The sequence below is a fragment of the Rhinolophus sinicus genome, chromosome 15 (assembly GCF_057876585.1).
Source record: "Rhinolophus sinicus isolate RSI-liver-muscle chromosome 15, RSI-T2T, whole genome shotgun sequence".
NCBI classification, from domain to species: Eukaryota; Metazoa; Chordata; class Mammalia; order Chiroptera; family Rhinolophidae; genus Rhinolophus; species Rhinolophus sinicus.
In genome coordinates, this window is record NC_142515.1 from 9,739,503 (window position 1) to 9,763,423 (window position 23,921).

Below are 23,921 nucleotides of genomic sequence, written 5' to 3' on the forward strand. Positions count from 1 at the left end.
TTTTTTTTTCTCATAAAGTTACAGCTGTCTTTCCAGCAGATTGGAAATTGCCTAAAGAAATCTGATCCATACTGGATTTGGGGGAAAATGTAAGCCTCAGATTAGGCATCTTGTGTTGCTCAAATATTCATAACTTTAAAGAGTGTGTTAATCCATTTTTAAATGGAGCCATACAAATGGATAAATATTTAGAGTAAAAATAACAATTGGTATCATTCAGAGTTCATCATCATGTACGATTTTTTCCTTCATGAATAAGTTATCAGGATGCTCCCCCTGGAGTTTGACACGGCGGCATTTTGTGTGGAGGTAGTACTATGACAAGCAGATTTGGCAATAAAAGCAGAATGGGCATCAGATGGACGGTCAATTATTCAGTATATCTTTACGAAACACCCTGTGGTTGGCCAGCATCCCACATAAAACGTTTCTGACTGTTCTCCTGAGTAGATGTGTGCTCTTTGCAGGAGGTAGCCTTTAATTCTGATGTCAGCCAGATTTTCTGCCGCTGAAGGTTGGGTCTAAGGGGAGATGGAGGAGATTGTGGGAAAAGAGGCCTGTGATTTGGGTGTGTTTACCAGGCCTGTGCCTGTGGATTTCTAAGAGGCCACCAGCTAAAAGCCTCCAGGGTCCGGTAAGTAAGGTACATGAGTGAGGCTTTTGGTGTGAGCTGCAGGGAGTTGTTGGGGCCTGGGGCCATCGGGGGTAGTAGCTGCCCTGTCTCCAGGGGCTGCAGCTGGTTGTTGAGCTGACATTGGCAGTGAACACTTTGGGGTCTGTGTCTGTCTGGGCTTTCGCTGCTTCCAGTTCTGCCCACGTAGATCTTCGCTTGCCCACCCTCACCCCCAGAACACTGAGGGGGCCTTTCTTCCTAAGGCTTCTTCTCCTATCGTCAGCCCAGTGCTGCCTGTTTCTTCAGAGAAGCTGGACTTTTGGATTATGTGAACTTATCTGATTTTATAAGTGTTAGAACTAATTTTTTTTTTAAAAAATGTAAAACCTTTGCTGCCAAGCAAAACACATCCAGGTGGCTTGCGGGCTGCCAGTTACTGAGCATCTGTCTCCAGAAGCTGGAGTCCATGAAACCAGCGTCATTACGTGTTTGCAGGCAACAGCTTGAAAAAGGTTCATCATTGGTTTATGCAAAGACCCTTGTGGACTCAGGCACACTTTCCCCAAGATGGAGCAGTGTGGCCTTCCTCTCTGTAGGGGCAAGGATGGAGTCTAAGGTAGACCCCCTTTAGCTTGACTTTCCTAGGTCGGCCTAGAAAGCAGTCTGGGGCATGACCCTTGGCATTCGTTTCCTTCAGCTTCTTCTCCTCCCTGGATGACTTTGCCCGAGTCTCCCGGGTGGTGAATGGTTTCTGAGAGCAGGTGGGAGGGCCTGCTTTAGAAAGCTGGGATGCTGGCTGCAACCCTTCAGGCAGGAGTACTCAGCGTCCTCTTTTGCCCCCAGCAACCAGGACAGGGCCCAGGGACAACCTTCCAGAAATGCTGGACTGTGCAATTGATTCGTCCAGCCTCACGCTAAAACCCTACCTCAGAGTCAAGCAGACAAACAGATAGGTGTCCATTGCTCTGCCTTATTCTTTGCGTGTTGGAGATAAGAGGGGCCTGTGGGTTGAGCAGCCCACCCCTGCATTGGACAAACCAGGAAGCTGAGGTCCCCCTCCCCGCGGCCCAGCTGGGGCTTGACCCGGCACTCTGAGGGCACCCAGCTGTTTTCCTGCGTGCTATGCTGCTGTGACCTTCAGCTCAATTGAGTTCACAAGCTCTTTGTGGAGGGCCTGCTCAGGGCCAAGCCTGGAGAAAAGCACGGGAGACACACAGGGATAAGACAGGTGAGCTTCTTTGGAGAACAGGCATGGAGAGGGAAAGCTGCTTGTAAAGCCTTTGCAAGCGTGACGAATCTAGAAATGGGAAGTGCATGCAGGTTCTGTGGGAGCACAGGCAGTGGGCAGTCTGGAAAGCCCCCAGGGAAATGCCTTTTAAGCTGGCATGTGAAGGGAGTTTTGGGGGTGGGCGTCGTGTTCCTGGAAGAGGGGTCAGCCTGTGGGGAGGAATTCCTGGAGAGAAGAGCTAAATGAAGACCAGATGGCAGGAGGGTTGCGCTTGAAGGGCAGCCCCGCTCTGCTGTGCCGGAGGCTGGCAGGCCGGTGGGGCCACCACTGGAGAACCTGGGTGCCAAGGTGAACACTGGAAAGCCGTGGCGGTGGGTTGCATTGGCCCATGTACATCTGGCAGATTGAGCTTCCAGAATCTGTCAGCTGCTCTCTGTACCCCACACCCTTGACAGCCAGCATATGACTCCTGGAAGGTTTTGTGTCCTTAAGCCTGGAATGTGCCTGGTGATTACTTCAGTGCAATGAGTGCTGCCTCACCATCAACTGCCTGAGAATACAGATGGTACAGGAAGGGAGGAAGCATCCCTGACGCCCGTGGTGTCCAGCCCTCGGTCTGGGTGATTACACCAAGCCTCCTGAGCACTCCCATCCTTCCGGAGCTGTGTTGCAGAGATGAGCAATGGCTCAGCTCTGCCGCCTGCTTGGTGCGGACAGAGCCAGGATGCAGACCAGCTCTTTGACTCCGGGCCTGCGAATTCTCTGGTGGGTCTGGCTGCAGGGGAAGTCAAACCGGCAGTAAGTTCTAAGTCACTAATTTAAAGATGCAGAGTAGGACTGAAGCACAGGGAGACGTCGGCCCCCCTGAATTGCACAATCAGACTTACTGTGTTTGGTCCAACATGGAGTCTGTGGAGGGTTTATCTCTACAGTGAACTAAGGCAGTTGTGGGATTGATGCGAACCTCACTTTTGGCTCCGTGATTTTTAAGAGGACCTGTGCTGGTTTGTCTTTCATTCTTTTACAAGGATTATCCAGCCAAATCTTTCCATAGCACTTACTGGCTTAATCTGAACACTTGTATAATTTCTTTATTTATCTACAGTATTGTTTGCTTTTCCGTCTGTCGTGCAGGCTCCATAAGGTTTGAGATCTTTGTATCTGAGTGCCTGGAACAGCGCCAGGCACACTATACTTCCGGTTCTTTCCACTCAGGGCAGCTCACACCTGAGCACCTACCATGGATGAGGTCCTGGCCTCCCTCTCACCTTGTCGCTACAGTGGTAGCCGTAATGAGTCCATCCAGTTGGAGATCATATTCTCAGAGGCTCCAAACAGTAGAACCTTGCTGTGTGTTTTCACTGTCCTCCCTGGTTTGTGATTCGCCCCTTGGCAGGAAAGCAGCCCCTTAATTTGGGAGGGTGTTCACACCGTGCATTTATGGTGGGAATGCTGGGGCTTTAGGAACCTGGGGGATGACGCCCCCCCACGCCGCCCTCCTTGGAGTTCCTGGGCTGGTTGTACGTTCCAGGTGTCCGTATTCAGCAGTCCGCTTTCAAGGCAGTTCGCTCCCTTTGTCCTTTCTTTATGGTTTAAAATTTTTCTATGAAGTGCCTCTTCCCCATGAATTAGCACGTGAGATATAACTATCTTCTAAAACAAAGCACCGTTTATGTTTTATAAAACCTCAGAAAAAGCTCCAACAAGATGCTCATTCTTTGGCTACCCCTGAATTCATTCATTCATTCATTCATTCATTCATTCATTCATGCATTCGTTCGTTCCTCAGCACACTGGGCCAGTTTACTATGTGACAAGGACTGAAATGAATATGGCAGCTGATACAGATTTGTAAAGACCAAACTGTGAGTGGGAGCGGGGATGTGGGACGTGCCAGGTTTCTGACGACTTGCAAAGGTATTAGATATAATAACACGAATACATTTTTATTGTGTGCTACAGTTAACAGAGTTATGGGGAGGGGTCTAGCATAGTTATTATTTTTGTTATTATTTTATTTACTGCAAAAACATGATCCAGGATTTTAGAGTGTTTGATATTCTTATTTAAATTAATAGCAAAGGTTTTCCTAAAAGGCTAAAACACTACCTTCTTTATTATTTAAAAAAAAATCCAAAAATAATACATACTGCTTCTGTGAAATTCATTCACTTCACAAAGTGGGTGGAGTAAGAAAGATTCATTCCCTTCATCTCTCAGCACCCTCCAGATTTCGCTCTCCCTCTGATTTGGGCTGTGTCTTCCCCAGCTTTGCCTGTCGCGGTGGACTTGGCTGGCTCCAGGCCCAACCTGATCAGAGTGTGGCCCCGCTCGGGTGGTCTAGGGCCTGGCAATGGCCTGCCCTGCGCCTCTGTTCCTTCTCTGCTTTCTTTATCACTTTCAAATGGTATCTGCCAACTTCCTCTTACTGTAACTGAGGTTTCACCTACTTATATACCTGTCTACTGCATTTCATTATGAAAATAGTTATTGTTTATTGTTTGTTGCTGAACCGAAGAGGACGCTACAATTCCATTTTTTTCTCCTTGGACCATCTTGCTTTTTTTATTTTCGATATGGTGTTGCACAGGCTCAGCCTCTCAGCTCCTCTCTGCATTCGGGGTTCACCTGGGGACAGTCCTCCTGGGACTCTCGGGTCACAGCTCCTACTGTGGTGTCCCCAGGTCTTCCTTTGCCACGACTGGCCATTCCGTTTGCCCTTCTCCTGTTTCCTGGACCCAGGTCCTCCTCTATGCTGAGTCATTTCCTCATTTTAGTGGAGCATGGCCAGAAATAGCTTCTTGAGAAAGGGGACCTAGCAGGTAGATGTTTAAAGATCTTGGTGAATGAAAGTGTTATTTTATTCCTGCTCTTCCACTTCATTGGTAATGTGACAGAGCATAGAACTGAATTGAATTCTAGGTTGAAACTCCTGCAGAGACTTGAAGACACTGTCTCATTGTCTTCTGTTTTTGTTAATAATCGGTATTTTATATGTAAGTTGATTTATTTTGTTTTGTTTTCTTTTTTTCTCTCTTTAATAGTGTAGGATCCACTTTTCATCACCAATATTCTAAAACTGCACAGTTAGAAGCTTTGGACGGGGTGGGGTTCATTCATTTTGTGGGCATTTTACAGAGCCTTTTAATCAGGAAATTTATAATTCTGGGAAATGTTCTTATGTTCTTCTTCTTATTATCAATATTGTTTGGTAACTTCTTTCCTCTCATTTTCTCTGGTCTCTTTTCCAGAGATGGGCCTCCTTTCCTGGACCGAGCCCTTAATTTTATCTTTTTTCCCCTCCTGTTGTTTTCATCTCTTTGGCTTTTGGTTCCTACTTTGGAGATCTCAACTTTATCTTTAAACTCTTCTGTTGAATTTTTTCTGCTTTGTTTGTTTATTTGTTCGCTTTCTCCAGACTAGAACCCTCTAGTCTCTTCCTGGTGACCACAGCCCCATATTATGTTTATAAATGAAACACGTCTCTAGTCAACTGGACTGGGAAAAATGTGCTGGGGAGTTTGTACGCACAGTTTCACTTCGCCCTTACACTGTTTAGCGTCTTATCCTTGGCCGGCTTCGTGCCTCAGTTCAGCAGCTTCCCTGAGTCAATTTCTGTAGAAAACTCCAGTCTGGAGGAGAGAGGAGGAGCAGGAGAGGGAAAAGGAGAGGGGAGGGAGAGGGACATGATCACCTGAATGCCCAGGGTTGGGGCAGCAGGGACCTGGGGGTCTAAGGGCTTGTTTCTGCTGCCCTCCTCATGTCTTCCATCAGGGGACCCGATGCCCAGGTCTGTGACTCTGGATGTGACCTGATGCCCCTGAGTTCCTGCCATTTTGGGATGTTTCCTCTTGGCACCACCTCCCCAACCTTGCAGGTGCTTAGATTTGTTCTTGCTCTCTGTGGAGTCACTCACTGTCCTTCCAACTGCTTTCCACTTCCTGAGCCAGTTCTCGGAAATATTCTTGAATCATTTGCTTGATATTTTCTTTGCCTCATTCTCTATCTGAAGCTGATGTTAGAAAACGTAGTGGCTCGATGTTTTCATTTTCTTATGTGTCTTTTCCCACTGTCCATCTCTGGCAGAGTGACGGGCAGCAAAGTGAGCAGAATTCAGTGACAGGGCAGCGTGTGGGGATGAGGGACGTATTGGGGGATCCCTCTTCCCAGCTGCCTGGAATAGAGACTGCAGGATCCACCAGCCAGGAGGAGGCCACTTCTTTCCTTGGTATTTGAGGTGTCTGTGGGACACCTCACATTTTTAGAAACCAGTTGGCTACGTGGTCAGTAGCTTGGGGGGCAGTTGGGCTGAAATCTTGGGGGAGAGCATATGGAGGATAGCAGCCAGCCAAGGGAAACCCCAGAATTTATGGGGGAGGGGAACAGAGGGACAGGAGACAGATCAAGACACAGAGGCACTGGAGAATCCGGAGAAGGCAGCAGTGCTGGGCAGGGCTAGGGCTGGAAAGCAGTCCAGAGGAAGGTCTGAGGGACTTAACCACGTGGAAGACATCAGTGAGCTGGGGGGAGGCGGGGCTGCCGGTGGGCAGCAGCCAGACTGAGTGGGCTAAGAACTGGGTGGGAGGGAGAAAATGGAGACACACAGCCCGAGCTTTTCTTTTGTGATGTTTCAATAAGAAATCAGGGGGTGGGGAGGTTGTTAGCTCTAGGGGGGCGTGGAGCAAAAGGAGGTTTTGTCCTATTTTCCCAATGGGAAAAGTTTAAGCACAGGTATTGGATGAGGGAGAGGAACCAGAACATACTGCTCTTCTGAGCTTTGGATGGCTGGCGTGTTTGCTGCTCTTCGGAGTAGATTTCTGTGTCTGGAGCTGATATCCAAGTGAATTTGCTTCCCCTAAACATTCACTGGCTGGAAGCAGCAGTTGAGTGGTGACTTCTGCCTGAGCGTCGTTATGGCTGATGCCAGGCTGGTAGCAAGGTCCCGGACTCGTGGGGAGGTGTCTGGGGGAGCTCCTGTGGGTGCAAACGCTCCCACAAACAGTCCTCAAGTTGATGCCAGGAGTCGCCACGTGGGCCTAGGTGGGGTCCTTTTCCAGAACCTTCTGGGGCAGGGTGGGATGTCAGTACATTGACCCTCCACAGGAGGGTGGAGAACAGAAGCCGGCCATCCTTCCAGGTCACAGCCAGAGTCACAGACCTGGGTGCCTCCACCAGCGGGGGGATGTTCTTTCTGTTCCTATCCTGACAGGAGCCAGAATAGAGTTAACTGAGAGTTAACTGGAAAAATCTACTAAAATAACTCGAAAGACCCGGTTCTTCTTTTTTGTTGAGTGTTCTCAGCGTGGACACCAGGCCTTCCCGTGACCAGCTTGTGGTCGGTCGGCAGTCTCAGGGTTTCCCTTTTCAGTCACGCTTCCTACCCCAGCCCAGATAAGTTCTGCTGCTGAAGACATTCCCCTGTGCGTGGTCAGTCAAAGATGGGGTGCCTCGGGGACCCCACCCCGTTCCCTGACCGAACTCAGGAGGGGTGGCTGGGGCCATGCAAGTAGGGCTGAGACAGCCAGAGCAGGCTCCCCAGGACCTGCTTCCTGTCCTCCTGGCCCCTCCCATCCCCCTTTAAGCTTCAAGCTACTCATTACACTTCTCCTTTTCAGAAAGAACCGAGACAGCCTGGATTCATCTGGAAGCCGTGTGTGTGTGTGTGTGTGTGTGTGTGTGTGTGTGTGTGTGTGTGTGTGTTCATGGAGGAGGGGATGCCTGAAGTGATTTCTGCCTCCAGAGCTCTATGGGGAGTTTGCTAATCTGACTGGTTGATAGTTTTATAAAGTATTAAAACAGGAAGTGGTTTTCCAACAATATTCCTTCCACAGAATGTGGGTGGTGGGAGGGAAGCTCGTGGCTTCGTGGGTCTTTGAGAGGCAAGCAGACCCACCTGGGCCTCCATGATGGTCTCCAGACTTGTCCCTTGGAATAGCCGTATTTATCTTAAGACGCTACTTGTGTGTCTTTGAACGTGGCATTGATTAATCGTTTGTGTCGCTAGTCGATCAAGAGCCGATACCATGGCCTTGGGTGTCGACCTCCACTTGGACAGTCTTTCTGGGGGACAGGAGATGGCCAGGCCTTGATCTTATAGGGACTTTTGTCAACTAGGCCTTGGAAACAAAATAAGTTAAAGGACTGCTTTTCCCCTCCTTCCAAGCACCAGGTATTGAAGTCTTCTGGTATTTTCCATAAGGCCAAAGGTTTTCAGAGCCTGGGATTTCTTAAGCCAAGCTCTGCAGCATGTGTGGAGCCCCAGGTGGACTCTCTGGGGGAGAATGGCAGCTTTCCAGGCCTCTAAGCCCCCTGACTCCCCCCACGAGTCATAGCTCTGCGGTTGCATTTCAGAGGCATTTATCATCTGGCTTGCTCTTTACGGTGAGGTAATAGTTTAAGACTTAATGTTTAGAGAAACAGCCCCCATCTTTGCTGCTGGGAGGTGTGAGTACAGGAAGTCTCCTTTCTCTAAGAGAAAATAGAACCATCAGGGGACCAGGCTCCCTTCTGCAGCCCCAGCAAGGAGGCAGGCTGTGTTTAAGACAAAGCACTTGCCGCAAGCATGTTCCTGAATCCACCAAGGTTGGTTTTCAGTGTTTTTGGAAGCACAGATGTGCACACCTTTCCAACTCTGCTTACAAAGCTTTCAAGGGCCGGTACCTACTTAGGGCCGACGCTTTCCAGCAGGACTGCTCTCAGGACTCAGATGGGCAGCCACTCTTCTCTCTTTTGCTCACACTCATATCTTGTTACCTGGAAAAAAACACCCAGTCCTGGGAGGCTGACAAACCACACAACCTGGAGGAGATAATGTATCTCGCAGGTGTGGAACTGAGCAGAGACGCAAGGCTTTGGAGCCACTCAGTCCTAAGTCTCCCCACAGGCTCCTGAATAAGCCATGTCTCCTCTCCTAGCCTCCACGTCCTCATCAGGGAAGTGGCACTAACAGGAAAATGGACTTTGCTTGGATGCTCATGGGATAAAGAAAACGGACCATGGCTGTAAAACCCCTGGCATGTACCTGGAGCATAATACGTGCTTAATAACTGGTTGGGATATGTATGCACAGTTTATTGTGATAAAATACACATAATGAATTTTAACCGTTTTAAGTGTTCTCGTTTTTACCATTTTAAAGTGTATAGTTCAGTGGCCTTAAGTACATTCATAGTGTTATACAGCCATCACCACTATCTAGTTACTGAATTTCTCACCATCCCCAACAGAAACCCCTGACCCATGAAGCAGTTACTCCCATTTTCCCCTCCCCCAGCCCCAAGCAACACTCATTTTCTGTCTCTCTGGGTTTGCATATTCTGGATATTTCACATGAATGGAACCATGTAATATGTGGCCTTTACTGTCTGGTTTCTTTTAATTAGCGTAGCATTTTCCATGTTCATCCGTGTAGCATGTATGAGGGCTTCATTCCTTTTTAGGACTGAATACTATTTCTATGAACCTTTAATTTGGAGAATTCATAGGGTGGTCCCAAATGGTACCGAATGTCACTCACTCTGGGCCAGGAGTCTTTCCGTCATCGTTTCTGAATGGCTAATGTAGCAGTTCTGTGACAGGAGATGTGGCTGCAGGTACATGGAAGGGGCGGGGTGGGGGCTGGGCTGACCATGAGTGTCCCCAGATGGAGCTTAGCTCTGGAGCAGCAGCCAGAGCCCCCAGGCCTGGACACAGCAGAGAGCTGGGCTCAGGCCGGGAAGGGCTGAGCTCGCAGATGACGGACAAGCTCCCTGTATCTCCCACAGATGCAGGAAAAGGCAAAGGAGATCTACATGACCTTTCTGTCCAGCAAGGCCTCGTCACAAGTCAATGTCGAGGGGCAGTCCCGGCTCAACGAGAAGATTCTGGAAGAACCGCACCCACTGATGTTCCAAAAACTCCAGGACCAGGTAACCTGACTTCCTTACCTGCACCTTGATTTGAACCCAGCATTTATCCCCAGCCTGGAAGAATGCAGTGAAACATTACATGTGAGACACCCTAGAAGCCGCCCCATCCAGCTGGGCAGGCTGAGGCCCAGTGAGGAGACATGGTTGGTAAAAGACAGAGGACTGGAAGGTTTGACCCACAGTACGCTCCCTTAGGTCTGTTTACTCTTGATCTACACACAGTTTGAACCAGCAAGGTTATCTGTCTTCTCAACCCATGTTAGAAGGGAGGCTGGGGCCATTTGAGGAACCCACACTGAAGAAGCAACATGTGCTAACTGCTGAAGGTAGGAGCTGACATAAAATTCTGGAAAGCAAAGATAAGGATTCAAAGTGGCAAGGAACCTGGGGTTGTTTTTGTGCAAATACACAAACATCGCCACCTACCGCTGGTGGCCCAATACCATAACCTGGTTCGTAATGAGACCCCTGAGTCATAACGAAAAGGTCAACATCTGGCAGCATACACATTCCACTTAAAGAGGAAAAATTAGGTTTAAAAAAACGGACCTATAAGGGGCAAACTGCAGTTTTCTGGCAAATTTTGGTGGTAATAGGCAAAGGGATGAAAGTGCGTTCCAGAGATATTTCTTTTAGACACGACTTTGCCGACGTGATTATCCACAGTGTGCTCCATTCTTCTGAGATGTCACACACACACTTGCAGACAGTGGCACACAGACTGATTTCAAACTTTTGCTGGCGCTATCCTTACGGAGGAAGCGAAGGCCTCACTTGGCACATGGGTGGACACTAGCTTTCAGCTTCATTCAGCAATCCTCAGAGGGGAGCCAGCCCAGCACCACCTGGAGGAGTTGTTAAAGCGGATACTGGGCCCCAGCCCCAGAGGTAACTGTCAGATCTGATGGTCCCCAGGCGAGCTGAGACTTTGCCTTCCCAACACAGTTCCAGGTGGTGGGGATGCTGCAGGTCTGGGACCACACTTGGAGAATCACTGGCCCACGGGAGAGGTTGGCCTTTTTTTAACCACTTGGAATGTGCACAGAGTCCAGAGCGTGTCCCAGCATGCAGGAAGCCTCATCTTTGCTCAGCATCCCAGACAAAACAAATACACAGGTAGAAGAATACAAATAGGAGAAGTAGTTTAAGAATGTTTTCCAGTGGACACGGTGGCAAGTGCAAATTCCATATGAATCCTGAATCAAATTTGGGTGTTGAGTCAAGGCACCCTGGTTAGCATGGGTGACTTGCGGAGGGCCTCCTGGAGGTGGTGATTTTGAGACAATGGGAAGGATGCCGTGGATGTGGATTTGTGGAGGGAAAGAAGTGGAATGTATGGTCAGAAGGACATTTTCATGGCGGCAGCCACATGGGGATGTCTGCCCCACCTGGACCTCAGAGTCTTTTAAAATTTCCTATTGTACTTTAATGCATAGCCAGGGTTGAGAACCTGCACCGAAGCTAATTGTGTTCTAGGTGTTTTCAATAATACTATTCAGGGGTTGCCCATCTGTGACTGATGCCCACTTGGCATGTAGTATCTCATTTCATCTCCCGTGAGTGTTACTCCCATTTTGATGATGAGAAAGCAAGAGTCGGGGAAACCAAGTGGTTTGTTAGCACCATGTTACACAGGGAGTAGGAAGTACTGGAGGCCGACTCACTCTCATCCACCTGCCTTCAAAGACCACGTTCTCTCTGCCACACTCACAGCCTGGACAGCTGTCTCTGCTCGTCCGAGCCCCGTGAGTCCAGCTGGAGCAGAGGCGTTGGAAAGGCCAGGTGCATACAAGCAGTCCCATTTTCCAGGACCGTACACGCCAAGGTGGGGGCGAGGAATGAGACAGGCTGACAGCGCACCATGTGCTGGGACCTCGGGCTCCCAAGGACACAGCTGTCCTGCAGTTAGGCCTGTGACACCTCAAAATGGAGTGGACCTCGGTGTTACGGGCTTACCTCACTAGATTCACACGTCGGGAGGTTTAGCTGGTGCAGAAAGGAGGAAACACAAAGGACAGAGAAATATTTATTTTTTTTTAGTGACAAAGAAAAATATTTTTAAAATCACTTTTGTCTACCTAACTGTAAAAGTTATCCATGCTACATAAAAGCAACTTGGGAAACCAAAATATAGACAAAATTCATAATTCCATGCCTAGAGATGATGACCAAGGAACATTTGATCTCGAGACTTTCCTTCATTTTTGTGCTATAAATATGTATGTGCACGTACATATAACAAATGCAGCACAATGCAGCTCAAACTGTTTAAAGAAAGTACTTTTTACCCTGTTGTTGAAAGTTATTGATTTGAGAGAGAGAGAAAGAGGCACTATCCTCCTAAGGCATAATTGAGTGAAAACTGGTATTTGGAATCTGAGCTGATTCCACAGTGAGTCCCTGGGAAGGGCCTCTGGGTTCTGTTTCTCTTCAGAAAACTGCCTCTTGAGGGCCCTGCTGGTAACCACCAAAATGTGTACTCAGTGCAGTCTGTGGTTCTCTGCTCCCAAAAGGCCCCCATAAGAGCCCGGTTTTCCTAGTGAAGGAGTTTGAGGCTGAGGGGAACATGTTTGGAGCCACAAGATTTCACGTAACTTTAAGAAACCTCCTCAGCAGCTTTGATTTGACTTCACTGAGCCTGCTGGCTCTATGGCAGAGCTGTCTGAACAGGCAGCCTCTGAGCTCTCACAGGCCCCATGAAGGAAAAGTTCACGTGGCCTCAGCCCCTTGTCAACGGGCAGTGCTCTCTGCCCTGGAGGCGGCTGATAGGGCAGTGTGAACTGTGGCGGCACAGTCGGAACCTAGAAGAATGGGGTAATCGTCCCTGAGCATTGGAGGAGATGAGCTGACATCCATGCTTCTTATTTAGAGGAAAGCGTCTTGGGTCTTCAGGTCCTATTAATTCTTAGTTTACACTCAGTTCTAACAGGTTCTGTGGTTTCAGGTCACAATGGATTTGAAGTGCTGGTGGAGGCTGTGGAGTGAGTGGTGGCAAGAAGTGATAACTAACAGTCAGTGAAGAGAGAGAAAAATGATAGTCAAGCGACAGCACAGTAATGTGGAACCACCGAGCATGGGGACCCACAGCCCACACACCACACTGGGGTGCATCCCTGTGCTACGAGGTGGTGACATGGCTAGTGATCCTAATGACCCCAAAGCACCAAGCAAAACTGAAATCGTGCTCAGTGCATTCTATGAAGACTGTGTTAGGCGTTTTAATAAGCATTTCATCAAAACGATATCGCATGAGAAGTTTATAATTCTATCATTTGGAAAACTCATGTGCATGGATAGATCATTCTCTGATTTACTTTGGCGCTGCTGACATGGTCCAGTTGCCAACACGTGCTGGCAAAACCAGGCGAGGTGGGTAGAGCTGTGGGCATCTCTCTGGTGCTTTAGCCTAGAGTCAAAGGTGGGCTGTTGGATTAATTTAAGTTGTGGGAAGCAGAAGGGAGCAGGTGACCTTACAAAAAGTTGTTTTCTTCAATTACGATACTTTGCAGTGTCTGTTTTTTTATTTTTCCTTTAAAAAATCCACTCCTGGGTGGTCTATTTCAGTTCTGGTTGGTTTGCTAGTGTGTGGATTTGTTCTTTCATTCATTGCTTTATGCTACAAACATTGATGGAGGGCCTACTATGTACAAAGGACTGTGCTAGGAGTTGTGTTTGCAGCGAGGAATTCCATACCCCTCCGACCATGTAGACAGAAAAAGATAAATGCTAAGAAGGAAATGAAAGTGTTGATGGTCTAAGAGCTACTGACAGGGGCTACCTTTGGGTCTAGTAGCCAGAGAGGGCTCCCTGAAGAGGTGACTGAGACCTGAGTGGTAAGGGGTCTCCAGGTGAGAAGACTTGAGGGCAGAACTTTCCAGGGAGAAGCAACGGCAGTGCAAAGGCCCTGGGGCCGGTCTGCTGGGTGTGTTGTGGGAGGTCAGTGGCTGGAGTGCAGAGAGTGATGAAGGTGGTAACTAAGTGCAGAAGGACTGGCCGGGCCTAGGGCCCAACGCCGTGCTACCTGGTTTAATTTCAAGGATGTTGAATGGTGACTACTTACAGAATGTGCCAGTTAGGATAATAAGGTTTGATTCTCTTGATAGCTCGGCACCTTGGCTCTGCTCCCCAGCTCCGGCTGTGCCTGTCCCTCACCAGTTGGGCGAGAGAATGCGTATGACTTGGTACAGAGCCATCTCTGTTACTAGAAAGTCAGCTGCGAACCCTCGGCTTCCTGACCATGGCTCCATCTGTCCCCGGATGGCCTGCCCCCTGCCCCCTCCCTTACCCCGCCCTGCCCATCAGTTCCTGGACTCAGATTCACTGTCACTGTATGTTAGGATAGCAGGAGGGGGAAGTGGGAACTCGTGTTCCAGTCTTGCCTCCGTCTGACCCCAGGTGCGTCCTTTTCTTTGGTGTGGCTTCCGTATCCTCATCTGTAACATGGGGCTTTTGGCAAACTCTGCTGCCTCCTGGAGCTATGCAGGGGAGTCGTCACAAACCTCCAGTGCCCGGATGGGAAAAACTCGCTCTCTGGTACCCACAACCTCACTTCCTTACACCTGGCTTTTCCTCCTGTTCTTTGACTCTAGAGTGTAGTAGCTGTGAAACTTTGGGCAAGATGCAGTCCCTTTCTGTGCCTCAGTTTCCTTGTTCGTGAAGTACGGGTTATGATAAGGTGGTTGTGAGGATAAAATGCAGTCATATCTGTGCAATGCCTAGTGCGCTGGCCATAAAGGTTAACTGTGTGCGTCCTTCACGGGTAACAGGAAGATGAACTTTGGCTTAATGCAGTGGTTCTTAATGGGGGAAGGGGCTATTGCACCCCAGGGGACATTGGGCAGTGTCTGGAGACATTTCTGGTCGTCACAACTGGGGTGGGAGTGCTGCTGGCAGCTAGTGGATAGAGGCCAGGATGCTGCCAAAATCCTACAATGTTCAGGTCAGCCCCACACAACACAGAATTATCTGGTCCAAAATGACAGTGGTACCAAGGTTGAGAAACCCTGGCTTAATGTGGCTTCCAAAAATGTAGCAGCTTTCACGAGCCTTACCTTCGCTGAATCTCAGGTCCCCACCTGAAAAGCAGCAAATAATGTGTATGTCAGTTTTCTACACTACAGTGAATTCTGGGAAAACATTAAGAAGGAATCTCTTCACAATGCTTTGCAGGTACATCTCCATGACTCTCAAGTAGCCCTGGGGAAGGTAGGACCTGGCACCTCAGTTTACAAGTGAGAGCGTTCACTAGATGGGAAGGTGACATGACCAGCCCGAGGTAGCAGAGCTGGGAGGGGGAAACAGCATGAGTCCAGGGCTTCTGGTTTAGCCAGACTCTTCCTACCGATCCACCAGGCTGTAAGAACCCTTCCTGACATGAGGCATCAGTATTTGTTCTTCCTGTCACCCTTCCAGACTGTGTCCCCATTTTCCTTTCATAGACTCTGCTACAGGCAGCATTGTTTTTGGCATTTAAATACCAACCACCACTCTCGTCTCCTTCTTTTCCACGTTCATCTCCCTTGCTCAGTCATGTTCTCCTGCCCCTCCAGCCCTGGCTAATTCTAGAACATTCCCAGCAGTTACCAAGGCTATGAGAGTCAGCCGCAACATGGAGGGATCAACCCAGTCACAGCGGCCTCACATGCTTGCTTTGTACAAGAAATGACAATGTCAGTCTCTCCTGGCCTTGCCAGCTTAGTGGCTGGAACACATGTGTCCTGCCCACCCACATGGCTCGGGACTCTGGGGAGGAAGACCCACCCAGGAACCCGCTATGCCAGCAGGAGCTGTGAGTACACCCTATTGCTGAGTTCCTCAGGCTTCTGGACAAGTTAGCCTTAAAAAGTATTTTTAATGGTCCAGTTACTACGTGTTCATTGTTAAGAGGAAGAAAAGAAAATTCACACAACCCAGCAGAGTGTGAAGTAAAAAGTGAAAGCCCCCAGGCCCTGGGGGCAACGCCCTGTGGCCATGTGTCCTTCCAGACCCTCGCCTGCCAGTTTCAGAATGGAACACTGAAATCTTCCCCGTGGCCTGCAGTTGTGTCACATGAAAAATTTAAAACAAAATTCTGCTCCTACAAGTTTCTCAGTGTCCGTTTACACAGCTTTTTTGCTCTGAAGCCTCTGGTTTGAGTAGGATAGTAAGGAGATTGGAGAAGATGGAAGGGTCGAGGTCATTGCAAACAGCAACTTGCGATCTTTGCTGTCTCGGAGGAGAAAAGAGAAGGCAGCAGGTTTGAGGCGGAGCAGGGAGCTCATTCTTCTCCCTTGACTCTTAGGGATCCCAATGCCTACACTTAAAGCAGATTGCCAATATTGCCAGGACGCCCTTACCCAGGCTTCGGGGTTTGTGCTAAGTCTGGTCTGGGGAGGTAGAGTGGAGGTGGCCTTCTCCACTGAAAAGGAAGCCTTCGACCTCTGATGCTTAAAAAAAAAACAATTTAAAAGACTTCAGTGAGATGTCAGAGCTCCCAGCCACATCCTTCACAGAGAAAGGAGCTATGCATTGGGCCCCTTTTCGGCAGTGTTGTTTCTTTGAATTTCCCCAGAACCAAGAGTGAGAAACACTTCCTTTTTAGACATCGATAAGAAGGGTTGGACCAGCTGGTGAGGACCCAGAGCTGGGGGAGGGGCTGCCATGCCTCCTGGGTCATTTGAGGCTCAAGTCCCTCCCCCAACCCCATGTTTCTCCAAGTCTGCAGTGGTGGCTGGAACTGGGAATTCTGGATGCCTCTGTCTTGTGGATGCCAGCTGACATTCGTTCCCAAAGATCCAGTCCAGCCCAGAAACCAGCATTTTCCAACATACGCGTATAAAGCCAGAAAGGGCAAGTCGTCGTCGGTCTTTGTTCAAATGGAAGGAAAGTTGGCTCCCCATTTCTACCACAGCTGTTTGCCTTATGAGAGGTGGGGTGGGAAAGACAGTATTTGAAAAAAATTTTTTAACTTTATAATGGTGTTTAGATATAGAAGGGGGGAGGGGATGAGAGCCAGAATAACATGTAACTCTCCTGATGGCAAAAGACAAACATAAAATACCTTCACCCTGTGTAGAAAGCATGTCATTCAGGCTTTGGATTGGAGTATAATGAACTCCAGGAAGAAGTAGACAAATTGCCACCACCCACTTGACAGCACAGGGCCCATTGGCCAGTGAGGGGATTTCACCCCAAGCAGGGTTCTCTGCCTCTGTCCATGTCTGGCCTCTTTCTGGAGTTCTGATCCCACCCTGTGACATCGTCCATCTCTGGTGGGCCCGTCCAGGAAGCAGGGGCACTGTCCAGGGCAACAGAAACTTCCGGTGGCCCACCCTGGCGCTTTGGGACAAGGGCTGACCTAAGCTATTTTGTCTTCTCACCTGCTCTCTGCCAGCTGCCCTCAGACCCTTTCCTGGATACACCCCATTCCCACTTTGGAAGAGAGGGAGATGGTTTTCAACTCTAGCGGGGGATGTCCCGGTTGGTGTCCTTTCCCAACAGGTTCTGTCGTCATGTCGTAGCTTGAGGGCTGGAGGGCTGGAGGGCGAGGGACTTCCTTTCTTCGCATTTTCTGTCTGTCTGTGTGGGTATGAACGCATGCCTGTGGTCTAGGTGTGTGAGGAGAACACATTCTAGAACTGCGGCGCAAAAATGGGAGTGCTTTCCACCTACTTTTAGCAATTTTCGTATAAAAACTAAACCCAGTTCTTGAAGCAAATATGAAGTCCCGTTAATAAAACTTGCATTAAAGGATTTAATTTCCCTCCTTGTCCCCAGTTGAAATAGCATGGCGGAGGGTTTTGAAGAGAAGGGAAGATGTATGTTTAGTTTAGTTCTTTTAACGTCCTTGTCTTCTGAGAAGTGTTAAAAGATTTATTAGGCTTGAAATGCGCTTAATTGAGAGAGTGTGGAGGGGTCTTCAAAGCTAGTTGTGCTTCTCATTTTCTGCAGGGATGAGCATGGTTCAGGGAGGGCGCCCTTTCCTGGAGCAGCAGTCTCGGAACATTCTTCTTAATAAGTTGGAGCACCACATGCAGATTTTCCCTTGCAGAAAGGCAGAACCCCATCAGTCACTGTCTGGGATCCGGAGATGGGGGCTGGGGGCGGGGGAGAGTGGGGGGTGGCGTCTTGGCTGTGTAATGACCCTGTGTAGCTGCACATGGCAGGAAGGCTCCTTTCACCTTTCTTCCCAAGAGTCCCACCTCCAGCTGCCTGCAGGACTGGCTCCCAAGGCAACGATGCCAAACCGTGTACAATCCAGGCATGCAGCTCACAGATGTGGGGCTGCCAAGCCCCGAAACCTGCTGAGCCACAGCTGTCTTGGCCAAAAAAAAGAGAAGGTATGGAATTCAACTGAGCTGCCAGCTTGAGTTTTCTGCCTCATCGGTGGCCTCACTCTGGGAAGGACCGGCTGCCTTACAGCTCTGCTCAGAGGCTTCTGCCCACCTGGAGCCCCACCCCAGATTTGTTTCCATCTTCTTCTTTCTTCTTCCCTCCAGACAACGTGAGGCATGTTGGTCAGGTGACAGTCACAGTCCAGCCCCACTGAAGCCAATTCTCCCCATCAAGGAGTCCTGGTTTTGTAGAAACCGTCTCATTTTCTGTGCTCAGGTAGGAGTGAGCTGAGATCAATAAGCCAACTGTGTTAGTTTCCAAGCGCTGTCATAACAAATGATCACAAACTGAGTGCTTAACACGTTGCGTACGGATCACGAGAATCTTCACGAGGGATTTAAACCCCGCCATACGCAATGTGTTAAAACAACAGAAATGTTTTCTGTCACAGCTCAGGAGGCCAGAAATCTGAAATCAAGGTGTCAAAACGGCTCTGCTCAGGCTCTAAGGAAGAATCCTTCTTTGCCTCTGCCTGTAGCTTCTGGTGGCTGCTGCGTTCCTCGGCTCGTAGCTACATGACTCCAATCTCTGCCTGCGTCTGGTCATCACCTTCTTCTCCCTGTGTCTGTGTCTGTCTCCTTTTCTTATGAGGACACTATTCCTTGGATCTTGGGTGGACCCACCCTAACTCCCAGATGATGTCATCTCAAGGTCTTCAGCTAACCCTATTTCCAAATAAGGTCACGTTCTTAGGTTCCAGGTGGACATAAGTTTAGGGGGATACTGTTCAATCCACCACACTGACCTTTGGAGACATTTGGTTTCCATTTATACACACACACACACTCTTAAAGAATATATTTGGAATCATTGTCTTTAGATTCAGTGCATTTTAAATGTTGAGTGTTTAGTCATTTAATGTTCACGTACGTTTTTCCATGCTGAACTCCTTTTGCAGACTGCATGTTTAATGACTGGCTGTTGGTCTGCATACGAAGGACAATATAGCTTAATGGTTAGGAGTGCGGCCTTCGGAGCTAAACTGCCAACGTTTCTATCCTGCTTGTCTCTTTCTGTTCCGGGCTGAATCGCTTACCCACTCACCCCAGCCCCAATTCATATGTTGGAGTCCTAAGCCCCAGTAACTCAGAATGTGACTGTGTTTGGAGAGAGGGTCTCTAAATAGGTATTTAACATTAAATGAGGTCATTGGAGTGGGCCCTAATCCAATATGGTGTCCTTAAAGAAGAGGAGATTAGGACACAGACATACACAGAAGAAAGACCACGTGGGGACACTGTGGGGAAGACAGCCATCCACAAGCCTCAGAAGAAACCCACCCTGCGGACATCTTGATCTTGGGCTTCCAGCCTCCAGAACTGTGAGGGAAGACATATCTGTTGTTTTAAGCACTAGTCTGTGGTACTTGTTATGGCAGCCCGAGCTGGCTGATACACCAACCATTCTTCTGTGTAATCAGGGTTCTTGTAGGGTTCTGGTGAGGGTGAAATGAGGATTAACTGCTGCCTGACACATGGGCAGAAGGCACTTGCGGCACGTTGGTACTACCCTGATTCATTTCTCCAGCCTTCTGTTGTTGCATGTTGGGTGGCTTCTGTTCTTTCCCTGGATGAACACTTATTGGACCCCAGTCATGGCCATTTGCCCTGTGATCAATAAGGCAGTGGGCAGCAGCTGGGTCCACTATCTTTGGCCACTTTCTTGGAAGAGATTTTTAGGACTGTTCTCTATCCTCTAAGTCATCTTCACTGAGCATCTCCCCACAGGGACCCTGTGACAGGAACACCCTATCACCATGTGCTCCTAGACCAGTGCCCAGGAGACCCTTTGCCAGTGGATATCAGGCAGCTCACAGCCCCAGAAATTAAGGCCATTGAGCGCGCCATTCCTTTTCTTTTGAAAATCGGTCCGGGCCTGATGGCTACAGCTGCCACCGGGGGACTCCGCAGCATCAGAAGATGCATTAGGAAGTGCGGGCTGCTGGAGAAGGGTGCCCCAGGCTGAAGGACTGCACGGCACCTCACACCTGCCCACACAGGGAGTGGCCCTTAGGCTCCTGTTAAAAGTGTTCATAGCTCCCTCCCCTCGAGCTCGCTGGCACCAGGAAGGAGCATCTCTTGGGATCTTCTGGAGGCTGAGAGGGTTCTGCCAGCCCCTGAGCGGCTCCCCAGCCTTCCCCTCCCTCCCCCGCCTCCTCTGGCCCGGGTGCCTCCAGCCCTGGCCTTTTTTCTTCTCCTCTTTGAAGTGTGAGCCTCAGAGCCACTACAGGCAAACAGGATGTTCCACTCCCACGCACAGAGGCTTCCGACGAGAAGCCTGGGTCGAACCGCATCCTGCTGGTAGTGGTGGGTCCCATCTGCTGTGGACCTGGTGTGGGAGGGCTGGGTGCCGGGGGGGGCATCACAGACATGGCTCCATTAGTCACTCTCTGAGCATCCGTTGCAGACTGGGAACTAGGCGGGCATCTCAAAGTTCCCTGTGGGGCTCTCGTGCCTGGAAGGGCTGAATCATGCAGGTGGTGAGGGATGGTGACACCTGCTTGGCACATTCGTGGAAGGCCATGGAATGATAATGGCATGCCTCATCCCCTGACAATGATTTTTGTATTTTCTGAGACTTTTTTTTTTTTTTTTAATGAATGGTTTCTCCAAATCTTAGCACATTGGTCTAGGATGACAAGATTGCCACAAAATAGATAACTGCTGGGGGTTTAGGGAGGCCTGGCCTTTCTGAGCAGTTGGAGATCTTGGGCAAGACTGGGAGGGCGCTCAGGGAAGGGCAGGCAGTAGTTTAAGAATTGAAAGAAAACCCGAAGTCCTAAATCTTTCCCTGGGTTGTGGACTCTGCTGATAGCAAAATGATTGAGGCAGCTCTCCTATGGTTGAAGCCGTCTTGGGTAAATGAAGGTGTGAAACAGAAGGCTTCAGTTCTCCCGTCCCTCGGGCAGACATTCTGAGTCTTTAGACTCCATCAGACATTTAATTTACAAAATAGTTGGTGTGCGTGTTGGGAAAGGACAGATTTAAAAGATGTCAGGGTTTTACCACCCACTTGATAACTCCGCCTGGCAGTGAGTGACATTTTAGATACTTCTGGAACTTTCCACGCATTGAGCCCATGGTAGTGCAGTAGGTGAAGGCACCAGGTGCAGTGTGGATTTTCAGTCTGCAGAACGTCCTGAAAGTTCAGTCACAAGGTCTGAGAGAGAGATAAAGAGAGATTTCTCAAGAGGCTGTACCCATCGACAGCAGAAAATGCTTTCCTTTTTGCTTCTCCTTTCCTCGCCCCTTTTGTAGGGCAAAGGAGGAGGGTGGCATAGGGTCAGGTAGGAGTGGGAGAAAGGGGACGCTGGGAATAGGGACTGTGGCTAGGAGAGGGGACAACTCTTTGAAGACCTGCGGTGTGGCAGGTGGCAGATCTCTAATCCAGAGGACTTCGGCTCCGTCCGGGGGTCTTCCTCTTGCACCTGACGAGCACACCTTAGACTCCTTTCTTTCCCAGAGAAGTGCTCCTGAGCCTGTGTGAGTTTGCATTCTGTAGCCAATTGCTATTTCTTTAATTAGGGCCCTGTTCCTGAAGCCTCTCCGGGCTAAGACTGTATTTTCTCTTCTCTGTCCTGCATTGAATCAGCTCCATTTTGTTTCTTAGCATAGGTTTGAGATCTTGGATGCCAGACTTCTGGGGGTCTTAATATTAGCATAATCGGACATGATGTGGCCTTTACAACATCCCCGTTTATACAGGACTGGTTTCTATTTCACTTTCTCAGGTTCCTGGAGAAACACATCCCTGTATCTACCCAAATAAAGTGGAGATTCTTAAAGGACCTCTTGACACAAGGGTGTGAATCAGCATTGTGCAAATCTATACTTCTGTGGAAAATAAAGATAGATTTGTTCATGTGACTCTCTAAGCTATTATATTCCACTGAGATTATTTCATAAAGGCCAGGAACATCCAGGAAATCCTCCTTGTCTAGGCCATGACTTCCCATGTTTCCCTGAAAATAAGACCTAACCAAAAAATAAGCATGATTTTTCAGGATGACATCCACTGAACATAAGCCCTAATGCGTCTTTTGGAGCAAAAATTAATATAAGACCTGGCCTTACTTTTGGGGAGACATGGTACTTTCTCTTTCTTTGAGTGTGTCTCGCATGTATTTGCATTCTTTGGCAACAATAGGCATTTAATAAATATTTGATAGGCTGCTTCACGGCCCGATGGGCCTCACCTTTCAGACTCTTTTTCTCTTTCCTCTTAGATCTTCAACCTCATGAAGTATGACAGCTACAGCCGCTTCTTGAAGTCTGACTTGTTTTTAAAACACAAGCGAACCGAAGAAGAGGGAGAAGAGTCACCCGATGCCCAAACTGCAGCTAAAAGAGCTTCAAGAATTTATAACACATGAGCCCCCCAAATGCTGGCAGGACTGGCAGCTTTTGGAAGCAAAGGAAATCACTCTCAGGACCATGCCGGGTTTAATCATTGCTTTGTTATCTGCAAGGACTGAAATGTACAAAACCCTTCCATGGGATATGTGTATTTTATTAACTGCTTGACCAGTAAGTTTTGCATGATGGCTAATCTTACATAAAAAAACAAATAGCTTTGAAGTTTTAGTTTACACGTATACACACAGACACACACATACAAGGCAGAAAGAGTCCTTAAACACTGGACACTGAGCATTTCATAGCTTGATTAAACTTCATGTGAGGCCACCAGGTGAAACTTATAGCCACCTCTGACCTTTTAAGTCTTGGCCCTGCCTCTGGGGAATGGGGCGTGTGTGTCCCCAGATTACTTGGCAAATCAGCTTGAGAATGTGTTCATCTGACAAACTCAGGCCACGGGGGGTACTGTCTGTCAGGTGCCTTTTGAGTTAAATTCTTCTCAAGAGCAAGTTCAATGCTGAGAAAAGAAAACGCATCAAGGACAGCCTCTGCAGATGTGGGAGCTGTGTGTGTCATCAGAGCATCATCATTCCTTGTGTATGGGTTGGTCCTGGTTTTGCCCACAGTCAGTGACATTTCATGCAACACAAATACATACTTCATCTTGACAGAAACAAGACCTCAACCAGGAAGGAAGACAAATGGGATATTGTGCAGGGTCCCTGTAGCCATGCAAGGTGGTGTTGAATGGGATTGTGGCACATGGCCTATGCCAATGCTGGCACTCATGCATGTCCCCTTCTCCCACAGCCCATCTGGCGACACATTGTAACCCTTTCTTCTCTGTGCGTACACTTTGCTAGGCTTGTTAATCTAGATTTGAGATTTCAACAAGAGGAAAGACATGCTGTCTCTGAAAGTCTCCTTTTGGGTGGAGAGACTGAAAGTGAAGTCCTGCTTGGCCCAGACTGACCAGCCAACCCAGGTCATCCCCTGTTAGAATTAAACCCACCAGAGCCCAAGGTCAGGCACAGTTCCCTTTGCTAATTGTTCCTGCCGTCTGCTTCTGCCAGATCTTCTCTAGCGTATCTGCCAAACCTTAAACTTCTGTTTGTACCAAGCAACCAGATGCTGTTGCTTACGAGCCTTCCGACCAACCCATTTGCAAAATTGCCTGATGTTGAGGGTGGCTGTGTAATTTACCAATCAAACCAGGGCACTTTTGAGAGCAAAGCGGGGTGAGTTTAATAATTACACTGGGATAACAGTGTCAGCTGATTCTGTTCCCGGTGAACCAGTTTGCATGGTCACCCTACTGATGACCCTCCCCTAGTGTGACCTCTTGGGCCATCCCCCAGATTTGCTAGCTTTGTCCATTCACTGTGGTAGAATGCTTCCTGCCCTTCCATCTTGGGCTTGGGGAAGGGATGGCATTTGGCAGG

General features: G+C 48.8%; 1 protein-coding gene across 5 annotated transcripts in view; it reads left to right on the plus strand.

The window, feature by feature from the left end:
* RGS10 (regulator of G protein signaling 10) overlaps positions 1 to 22,698 on the plus strand; it is a 35,338-nt gene extending 12,640 nt beyond the window's left edge. For 2 of the 5 annotated variants that reach the window (XM_074338976.2, XM_019725280.3), the window contains 2 exons: positions 9,605 to 9,748; positions 22,347 to 22,698. In XM_074338976.2, coding sequence (XP_074195077.1) covers positions 9,605 to 9,748; positions 22,347 to 22,493 — 291 coding nt within the window. In that variant the 3' untranslated portion in view covers positions 22,494 to 22,698. Of the gene's footprint in view, positions 1 to 9,604; positions 9,749 to 9,970; positions 10,072 to 17,920; positions 18,067 to 22,346 lie in introns of those variants that run through there. The other 3 variants (XM_074338977.2, XM_019725276.3, XM_019725278.3) reach the window with 3 other exon arrangements.
* Positions 22,699 to 23,921: the final 1,223 nt, after the last annotated feature.